This window comes from Cololabis saira, chromosome 1 (genome assembly GCF_033807715.1).
Source record: "Cololabis saira isolate AMF1-May2022 chromosome 1, fColSai1.1, whole genome shotgun sequence".
In the NCBI taxonomy this organism is placed as follows: domain Eukaryota; kingdom Metazoa; phylum Chordata; class Actinopteri; order Beloniformes; family Belonidae; genus Cololabis; species Cololabis saira.
In genome coordinates this window covers 1,614,838-1,625,472 of record NC_084587.1, presented here as the reverse complement: position 1 = coordinate 1,625,472, position 10,635 = coordinate 1,614,838, and the positions used below count along the sequence as shown (strand labels likewise).

General features: G+C 39.8%; 1 protein-coding gene across 1 annotated transcript; it reads right to left on the bottom strand.

Annotated features, from left to right (window-relative positions):
- Positions 1-1,049: 1,049 nt before the first annotated feature.
- On the bottom strand, positions 1,050-9,801 carry krt97 (keratin 97). Its single transcript, XM_061725319.1, has 7 exons — positions 9,330-9,801; positions 7,668-7,750; positions 5,669-5,825; positions 3,206-3,370; positions 3,005-3,130; positions 2,235-2,455; positions 1,050-1,518 (listed from the first exon to the last, which is right to left on the bottom strand). Exons 1-7 carry the CDS (start codon positions 9,765-9,767, stop codon positions 1,374-1,376), a joined length of 1,335 nt encoding a protein of 444 aa, XP_061581303.1. The 5' UTR covers positions 9,768-9,801; the 3' UTR covers positions 1,050-1,373.
- Between the last annotated feature and the right edge of the window lie 834 nt (positions 9,802-10,635).

The window sequence follows — 10,635 nt, the reverse complement described above, 5'->3', positions numbered from 1 at the left end:
GTACTGTATATCTTTTTTCTCAGTATATTTAATGTGTCAAATATCCTGTAGATTGTAAATGAACATACAGAAATAATATATTTAATGTAAATGTGTAATTGATCCTGTTTTACTTTGCCTTACCCCCTAATAAAAATAAATAGTATTTAACCAAACCAGAGCTGCTTGGGAAGAAAGTTGATGTTTTATGATGTTTAATAATCGACCCGCGTGATTTTACCGCCATCTAGCGGCCGCGCAGGCGCACTGCAGGATAAAGTTCCTACCTGATAAAAGGTGTCGTTACTGAACTATGTTTTTAATAAAGATCAGTTTAATCAGGATCAGTGAGTAAACCTGACGGTGTTTCACTTTACAAACAATATTTCTGAGATTATAAAAGTCTGATGTTCTGAGTGTTTTTGTTGAAAATTTGCACCATTTTTACAAAAAATGTCTTAATGTGGCAATTGAAAAAAAAAAGGACCTCTAAAGTCAAACATTTGCTTATTTTACAACTGGAAACATCACGACTTTAAAGGACATAAAAGAGGAAAGTGTTGCTTTTTTTTTTGTTTTATTCATTTCAAAAATGTTTCAAAAAGGATTTAAATATTTGTTTACAACGAAATAAAAATCCCCAGACACTTTTGGAAATGTCCTCAAAGTAGTGTAGCAGTGAGCACAGAAAAAGAAACTGTTTTTGTCTGTTGAAGTCAAAGAAATTAACTTTCACTTGTTTTATGACTCTTAAAAAGACACAACACCGCCATCTGGTGGGCATGCGCAGTACTGCACCACAGAAGTCAAACTTCCAAACCTTTAAGTCAAATTTAGTTATACGAGACTTCAAAAAGTTGCCACAAAAATAAGAAAAGTCTGTAAATTGTTTCTGTGAAAAATATCCAGAGAGTTTTCCACAATTAAATTAAAGTCGACAGTATTTTACATAAAAACAAAGGATGAAGTGAAATAAAAACCCGCTCTTACCCATCAATGTGATTATTTGAGTAATAGTTGACAAAAAAACACCTTTAAATCCCAAATTAAAAGACATTTAAACAAACGGCAGCAGTTGACTGATTTATTTGAGCATTTAGCAGAAATCAAACACTCCAACATCAAAACATGATGACAAACATTTAAGAATCCCGCTCAGCCTGTCTGTGACTTTCCAGCAAAAAAACAACAAAGATTAAACAGAAAACTGCAGAAAAAGAGCCGTTTTGCAGCTGAATCGTTGTGGCGGAACAGCGACACCCAGTGGGCGTCGGTGGAACTGCAGCCGAGCTTCTCCAGGGAAATAAAGATGATGTGGATCCTGTGATGACGTGATTGATCTGCTGATCTGCTGATCGGCCGTTGTTTCAGAATAAATATGCGACCTAGCGGAGCTACTTGATGATGATCTCAGAGTCCTCGTCCACCGTGCGGGACACGACCTTCCCGTCCACCAGCTCCTCGATCACGATCTTCTTCCTCTGGGTGATGACGGGTTTACGCGGCTCCTCCTTCACCTGCACGATGGTGACCGTTTTCCTGCAGGAAAAAAAAAAAAAAAAAAAACACACGTTACCAACGATTCTATCGTCTTAAAGAGACGCAGGGACTTATTTATTCTATTTTTATTTAACCAGGAAGTCCCTCGAGATTAAAATCTCTTTTTCGAGGGAGACCTGGCCAAGCTAGCACACCATTACAGAGTTACGAAAAATGATTTTTTTCGTAACTCTATTTCAACTCTTGACTCTTTTTCAATTTTATTTTTCAATTTTTTTAATTATTTAAAAAAAACAACTTAAAAACAGACAAAGAAAAACAGACATACAACAAAATCCAGTTCAGAAATAGCAATTGCACTCTTCAGTTATTTTTTTTATCAGAGCTTTGAACTCTCCCAGGGACCAAATCATTAAGCTGTAATGTGAAGATTGTCCATTGGCTACCTGTAAAATTCAGAATCCAATTTAAAATTTTATTACTTGCATATAAAGCCCAAAACGGCTTAGCTCCGCCGTATTTACAAGACCTGATAGTGCCTTATGTTCCTGGCAGAGCTCTCCGCTCTCAGAGTTCAGGTTTACTCGTAGTTCCTAGAGTATCTAAATGTAGATTTGGAGGGCGGGCGTTCTGCTATCAGGCACCACTACTATGGAACCAACTTCCAATCTGGGTTAAGGAGGCTGACACCACCTCCACCTTTAAAACTAAACTTAAAACGGCCCTAGTTTCTACGGTCTAAAAGAGGAACTTACTGCACTTCCTCTCCCTCCAGGAGTCTCCGGTACTCGGCGATCTCCATCTCCAGCCGGGTCTTGATGTCCAGCAGCATCTTGTACTCGCTGGCCTGTCTCTCGATGTCCAGCCGGACCTGTCCCAGCTCGACCTCCAGCCCGTCCACCATGGCCTGCAGCTGCCGCAGCTGGAGACTGTAGCGGGACTCCGTCTCAATCACCTGGCCCTCCAGCGCCGCTTTCTGCCGGGGGGAAGAAGAGAGGGGGGGGTTAGAGGCAGTCGCAGGTGTCGCTTTTACACCAAACTGGTACATGGGCTGGTTCTGGTTCTGGGCCAGTATCCCCCCCTTTCCACCAAATCTATATCTCTATTAATATGTATTGATTTATAGTTATATGTTGATATGTCAATATATAGAATTCATGAAAATCCTGCACTTGGTGACAAGTTTTTGATATTTGGCCTGTTAGTTTTGGACATAAGGTTTTCAAAAACCACGCAAACAAATTGGGAAAATGTCCACTAGTGGCCGGTTTGCAGAAAATTAAAAATGAATCAATAAGGCGATAGAGGCAGGAATTGTAGGTGTTAGTGAGTTTAAATATGCAGAGCTGATGTTTTTTGTGTGTTATTTTAATAAAATCCTATTGTTTCACTGTGACTTAGTTCTGAGGTTATTGTTCATCTTAAACCTGAATGAAGACATTATTGACACTACAGTGATAGTGACCTGTCCAATAAACAGAAAACTGCATTCCTTGTGTCGCATGGCGGCGTGCTAGCATCTTACCAGGCTGAGCTGCGACTGCAGCTCGATCTCCAGGCTCTGCAGCGTTCTCCTCAGCTCCGTGATCTCGGTGCGGGAACACTGCAGCGTGTCGGAGCTGCTCGTCACCTCCTTGTTCAGCTCGTCAAACTGCAACAAGAAACCACAGGTCAGCGAAGGTTCAGGCTAGCCGACTACCCAGCAGCCCCGGCGGCTCCTGCTCACCTTGACCTTGTACCAGGCCTCCATCTCCCGCCGGTTCTTCTCGGCGATGCCGTCGTACTGGATGCGGATCTCGTCCAGGACGCGGGTCAGGTCCTCCTGGGGTTTGGCGTCCACCTCCACGTTGACGGACTGGCTGCTCACCTGGCTGCGCACCGCCGCGAGCTCCTGCAAGCACAACCCGGGGATTAGGGACGAGGAGGATGAACCCAGGGCAATAAAACACATTCTGACCTCTGACTCCGCCCACTTTAGGGGGCGGAGCCTGAGACCACGTTTTAGCGAAAACGGTGGTGTTTTCATGCGTTTTGGCCGTTCGTTTACACGAAAACGGAGCTCAAAGTTTCCAAAAACCATCATTTCTGAAAACTCCGGCCAAAGTGTAGATTTTTAAAACCTCCGTCTTCACGTTTGCTTGTAAACGGAGAGAAACGGACATTTAGGCTTCAGAACGTCACATTATGAGACAGAAACGTCACCAGCGTCATGAGTGACACCTGTGGTTACAATTAGTTTGTAACCGTCAATATTTTCTTGTATTTTACCTGTTTTATATTCTAACGTCACACTTAAAAGTAACTTCCACTATGTGGAAACGTGGCCTCAGATAGAGACCAGAGTCACCGGACACAAACGTCGTCGGGAAGAATTTATGTTCAATTTTACATCAAAGTTGTATTTTTTTTAAAGAGAAATTTAACAAATTAGTTTTTTTCTATTTTTTTCCAACTTTAATTCAAAATGTGTGAAAAAGAAAATATAAAAATAAATATTTTGAGAATTTATAAATGTTTTTCTAAATTTACTTTAAGTCGTTTCTGATCAGGATGATTTGAAAAATATGAATAAAAAAAAAAAAACAACTTTGTCAGAACAAGTTTGAAAATAAATGTTTTAAAAAGGGATTAATCTGGAGTTTTATAAATAACCATTACGTTGCATCGACGCTGAAATTCTCTCATTATGAAGTCGTTCACATTATTGATTAAAATTATTACATTCATTTAATTAAATGTCCATTATATGAAAGTCAACAAATGTTCTTGTTTAAGGCCCCGTTTACACGTAGCAAAAATGCTGGTGTTTTCATGCATTTTGGCCGTTCGTTTATACAAAAACGAAGCTCAAAGTCTCCAAAAACCAGAATTTCTGAAAACAAAGTGGAGATTTGCAAAAACTCCGCCCTTGTTGATATTTTTTTTCCAGGATTCTGATTGGCTAGCATGACTTAATCTTCTCGTTACACTGCCCCCTGTAGGTTTGGCTGCTCATAGCACCTTAACAGTGTATTGTAAATTATGGTATTTTTCAAAACGTAGAGGGGGAAATATCCGTTTTTGTAAACGTTTGTGTAAACGTGGCCCCGGGGCAGTTAAACATGCCCCAGCGCAGCGCCAGGCGCCGCAGGAACCGGGCGTGGCGCCGGCTTGTGCTGACGAGCGTTTACAACGTCTGCGTCAGCACAGACAGTCGGAGGAAGTTGCTCTGATGTTTTACGGCCGGTTGCTCCAGGTGAGGAGGCGGCGACGAGTCCCGGCAGGCGACGTTGCCCCGCACTGCAAAAACTCTAAATCTTAAGAATATTTGTCTTATTTCTAGTTAAAATGTCTCATTTGTCTCATCATAGTAAAAAAAAAAAATCTCATTACACTTAAAACAAGACTCATCACAGGAAAAAACAACAATTTTCACCTGTTTCAAGTAGATTTTCACTTGAAATAAGTAGAAAAATCTGCCAGTGGAACAAGATTTTTTTGCTTGTAATAAGAAGATAAATCTTGTTCCACTGGCAGATTTTTCTACTTATTTCAACTGAAAATTTACTTGAAACAGGTGAAAATTGTCAGATAACAAGTTATTTTTCTAGTGATGAGTTTTGTTTTAATAAATCGGGTAAATCGGCCTTTTCCTTTTATGCACCGCAAGCTTGGAATGAGCTACAACACAAACTATACTTGAAATATCTACCCTCTCTTAACATGTTCAAACATGTTAAAATCAGTTTTTACAGAACAATGTCATTGTTTTTAATCAAGTGTCATTATTTGTCATAGAATTCTTTTTAGCTTTCTGATCCTTGTATGTTTTATGTTTGTTTGTTTGTTTCTTGTTTTGATATGATTTTATTTTTTTGTAAAGTTACTTGTCCTTGTATGTATTTTCTTTTATACGAAACTGAATTTATTTTTCTGCTGCATCTTGACCAGGACTCCCTGGCAAAAGAGATATTGTATCTCAATGGGACTTTCCTGGATAAATAAAGGATAAATTTAAGTGTAATGAGATTTTTTGACTAAAAATTAAACATTTTAACTAGAAATAAGACAAATATTCCTGGTAAGATTTTGAGTTTTTGCAGTGCGGCGGGCGACGTTGTCCCGGAACCCAGCGAGCCATAAAAACCTGTCTCCAGCTGTTTTGTCTGGGTGTAAAACGCCCCGGGGAGCTGCTAGCTAGCGTGCTCACCTCGGCGTGGTTCTTCCGCAGGTACACCAGCTCCTCCTTCAGACCCTCCACCTGGATCTCCAGGTCGGACCGGGTCATCGTCAGCTCGTCCAGGACCTTGCGCAGCCCGCTGATGTCGGCCTCCACCGACGTGCGCGCCGCCAGCTCGTTGTCGTACCTGCGGGGGAGAAACGGTCGTTAGCGTCGCTGCTGCGTGAAGGTCACGGCTGCTGCGTGAAGGTCACGGTCAAGCGCCGCGGGAACCGGTCGCACCGCGTTCCCCCGCGGCCGCTGCCGACCCGTGACGGCGTCTACGCAAGCTACGAATAAAGTTGGATTGAATTTGGTGTTTGGTTTGAACACAAGCCGCTAAAAAACACAGATTTATCAATTCTGTCACTAACTTACGCTCATTTACTAATATTACTATTATTATTATTATTATTATTATTAATGTTATTATTATTAGTAGTAGTATTATTGTAATTATTTTTATATTATTATTAATTATATTATTATTGTTGTTATCATTATTAAACTTATTATTGATATTATTAATGTTATTATTAGTAGTAGTATTATTGTAATTATTATTTTTATATTATTATTATTATGATTGACATTATTATTGTTATTATCATTATTAGTAGTAGTATTATTGTAATTATTATTATTATTTATATTATTAATGTTATTATTAGTAGTATTATTGTAATTATTATAATTATTGATATTACATTATGATTGTTGTTATCATTATTATACTTATGATTGAAATTATTATTAATGTTATATTATTTTAATTATTATTTATATTATTGTTGTTATTATTATTCATTATATATTATTATTATTGTTCACCAGCAGATTAGCTGAGTTTAGCTTTAACTTTAATCTCTGATGCACAAAAATAACAAAACAACTCGTGTGCATGTACGTGATAGCAGCGTTAGCAGCGTTAGCTAGCATTGCTTACAGTTTCTGATTTACGTGCTAGCTAGCTACACTGCAATAGACCTAAAACGTTCAATTAGCATGCTACATCAAAGCAGAGGTTTTTGTATATTAGCAGAAAGCTACGTTCTAGCAAGGAAACACAGAAATGAGCCTGCTAGTAGCATGGTAGTTAGCCTCATAAATTGTCAACGAAACAGCGTTAGCTTCCGTACATTTAACATATCCAATTTACTGGTTAGGTAGCTACGGTGTAATTTAGTATTTAGCCTTGAGAGGCTAAACAGAAAGAAGAAGAAAGTGTATAGATAACTAGCATCGTAGCTATGTCAATAAATCTGTGTTAGCTAGCTCATGTTTAGTGTTTAACTAGCTAACAGTTGAATATGTCATATTTTTTATATTATTTTAATTTTTATATGTTGTATTCGAGTAAAGTTGAAATAAAAACAAGGGCTAGGATCTTATAAGATTTTACTTCGTCCTACTCCTTTTCGGGCATGAAATTTTGTTTAATGACAGTTTATTTGTATTCTTTTCCTGATGTTTTGTGTAATTGTTTTTATAATTATTTTATTCTCGAAGTAAAGATTTAATAATAAAGAAAAAAAAATAAGAATTCCAAGCAGGTTTTTCCCTGCTCTGTTTTTCTCTCCTCCAAGGGCTAAAAAGGGTTGAAGATTCCTGATCTAACGGGTTCCAAGGAGGCTCCGCCCACTCGGGAAGGGGGCGGAGTTAAACCAACTCTCTGACTCCGCCCACTCAGGAAGGGGGCGGGGTTAAACCAACCGCCTGGCTCCGCCCACTGTGGAAGTGGCTGCTGTGAACGGAGCTGCAGGATCATGGAGCTAAAGGAGCTTTGCTCCTTGATCTTCCAGGGATTTGGAAACAAAGCTTCAGGAAACAGAGTTAAAGCTCTAAACACGTCGGACGGCCGGAACCGGAGCAGGAAATAAAGAACCGGAGCAGGACAATAAAGAACCGGAGCAGGAAAATAAAGACCCGGAATAAAGAAGCAGCTACAGAATAAACCGGAAAGGTCCGGAAGGTTCCGGAAGGTTCTTACTTCATCTTGAAGTCCTCGGCCGCCAGCTTGGCGTTGTCGATCTGCAGCATCAGTCTGGCGTTCTCGTGGGTGGCGAAGCTGATCTGAGGAGAAACCGGAGTTAGAGTTAGACCCGCAATCGATTCAATTCCTGTTCTTAAGATTCACAATCGATTATCAAGATCCGATCCAGTTCCGATATTGATTTGGGTTAGTGTTATTAAAACAGTTTTTTCAGCTGTTGCATGAATTATATGACTGTAGTTCTGCAACATATTAATACTAATATTATATTGAGATTCAACAGCAAGTATTGCAGCTAATGATGCTGTAAGGACCAATCAGCTCCCAGAATGCTGATAGAACTGAAACAGAAACATCGTGTAGAATTACCAAACAGATCCAGGGAGGAAACAGAGACGGAGGAAATCAGTTTTAGTTTTTAACACATTCCGTTTAATTTTTTCCCCATTTTCTGTCTTTTCGGTTTAAAATTTTTGAAAATTTGGTTTTTAGCATTTTATGCAAATGTAACCCCAAGACAGTATATAAAGTAATGAAATATAGACAATTTATGAAATTATAACTGAAAACTTTCATGTTTTCATACCTTTAAACATATTTAAAGGCAAAAACATGGCAGCACTTGTGTCCAACAAAACATTCCTTTTTTGGGCATAAACAAAAAAATACCAAAAGTTGTAATGTAATGATGAAAAAAAAAAAAAAAAAAAAAATCTTTAGCATGGAATCGATTTTTAGGAATTAATATGAGAATCGATTTAGAATCGGAAAATTGATTTTTTTTCAACACAGGTAAGAGGCTGTAAGAGTTCCTCAGCATGACGTCCCTGGACCACCCACGTGACCTCCAGGCGCACGAACCAACTTCCATCTCAAACAGCCCAGCGCGGAATATTGGAGGATTTAAAACCAGCCACTTATTTGGGAATTAAGTTAGTTTAGTTTATTGGTTTGTTTAGTTTATTGGTTTGCACAGTTTTAAAAGGTATACAAAAAATTATCAAAGAGAAATAGCCTACTATACGGTGCAGGAAGAGGCAAAAAACCCAATGGGCTTATTTGAAGCCTCCACCGAAGTTATTCAACAACATTACATTGGGAAAACAGTTACAAAACAGCAGTCAAGTGTTCCTTCAAACGTCTTTTACAAGTTTAATTCGGAATGGCCATTTTCATTTGGAATTAGTTGTTTACATGGTAATTTCTACTCATTTTAAATCGGATTTTATTTTAATTCTGAATGAAAGAGGAATTAAACTCTCCATGTAATACATTTTATAATTTTATTCTGTGTAACATTTTTTAGAGGTATTCGTTTTATTTATGTTATCTATTTCTTGTAATGTTTTTATTATTATTATATTTTATTGTTGTGGACTGATAATTTTTTTTGCCTTAATTCTTGAACTTTTATCATTATTTCATTTTAATTAACTATATTGTATGTCAGTGTGCATTGGTCTCACAGTTTTTATTTTTGTTTTTATTATGCTTATTGTTCTGTCAAAATGTTAAGCCCTTTGTATTTCATGTACCTGGATGAAAGGTGCTATACAAATAAAATTGTATTAATTGATTGATGTAAACGCACTGATTATAACCTGAATTTTGACCCTGTTTTCTGGTGTTTCGGTGATGGTTGCGGGTTAAAATCCTCACCTTCTTGCGCAGCTCGTCGATCACCAGCTGGAACTTGCTGTAATCCGCCACGGCCACGGTCCTGCTCTCGTACCACTCCCGGATCTGGCGCTCCAGCTGCGCGTTGGCGGCCTCCAGGGAGCGCACCTTGTCCAGGTAGGAGGCCAGGCGGTCGTTCAGGTTCTGCATGGTTCCCTTCTCGTTCCCGGACACGGCCAGGTCTCCCCCCATCCCCATCCCGGCCCCCGCGGCCCAGCCGGACACCCGGGCCCCGGCCCCGCCGCCCATGGCGTCGGCCAGGTCGAACCCGGAGCGCAGCCCCCCGGAGGAGGCGTAGGACACCCGGACCTGGCGGCCCCCGGCCCCGCCGTGCACGCTGGTGCCGCGGCGGGAGCCGTAGGAGCCGGACAGGGAGGACAGGGAGGCGGCGGGCCGGCCGGAGAGACGCACGGAGGTCATGGTGGACGTCTGGAGGAGGTTTCACGAGGTCTCTGGAGGTCTGGAGGTCTGGAGCTGGTCTCTGGAGGAGCTCTGGGCTGGTGCTGAGGTTGCCCAGAGCCAGCCTTTTATAGCCCAGGTGAGGAGGCGGACAGAGCAAAGATGCTGCTCAGGTGTGAAAGGGGGCGGGGCCTCGACAGGTTCGGCAGGTTGTCTGTAATTAAAGTTTCTTGCTGGTAAATTTAATTGGAACTAGTTTAACACCCACCGCCTAGATGTGTCCGGGAAAAACGAGACAAAAGTACAATAATTATGACTAACAGGGCGATACTAAGTAACCTTTACATTTTGTACAGTCTGTTCTTATAGTTACTCATTCTATCTAAAGGACTGTCTCAGAAAATTAGAATATTGTGATTTTCTGTAATGCAATTACAAAAACAAAAATGTCATCCATTCTGGATTCATTACAAATCAACTGAAATATTGCAAGCCTTTTATTATTTTAATATTGCTGATCATGGCTTACAGTTTAAATATTGAACTCAAATATCCTATCTCCAAAAATTAGAATATTCTGGGAATCTGGATGGGATGAACATTAGCAGAGTTAATTAAATCAAATTCCTAGGGGTGACAATAGATGACCAAATCAACTGGAAACCACATATCAAACATATACAATCCAAAGTATCAAGAAGCATAGCAGTATTAAATAAAGCAAAACAGGTCCTGGATCATAAATCACTCCGTATTCTCTACTGTTCAATAGTTCTTCCATATATAAGTTACTGTGCAGAGGTTTGGGGCAATAATTACACCAGTACAATACATCCACTAATCATTCTGCAAAAGAAAGCAATAAGGATCATTCATAAGGCAGGTTACA

Bases quoted from the DNA above. Each gene is read 5' to 3' on its own strand.
- krt97 (XM_061725319.1), bottom strand. From the start codon at position 9,767: ATGACCTCCGTGCGTCTCTCCGGCCGGCCCGCCGCCTCCCTGTCCTCC. The intron at 5,826-7,667 runs GTAAGAACCTTC...TCTCCCCCGCAG, and splicing joins GCCGAGGACTTCAAGATGAA to GTACGACAACGAGCTGGCGG. The intron at 3,131-3,205 runs GTGAGCAGGAGC...TTCTTGTTGCAG, and splicing joins AGGCCTGGTACAAGGTCAAG to TTTGACGAGCTGAACAAGGA.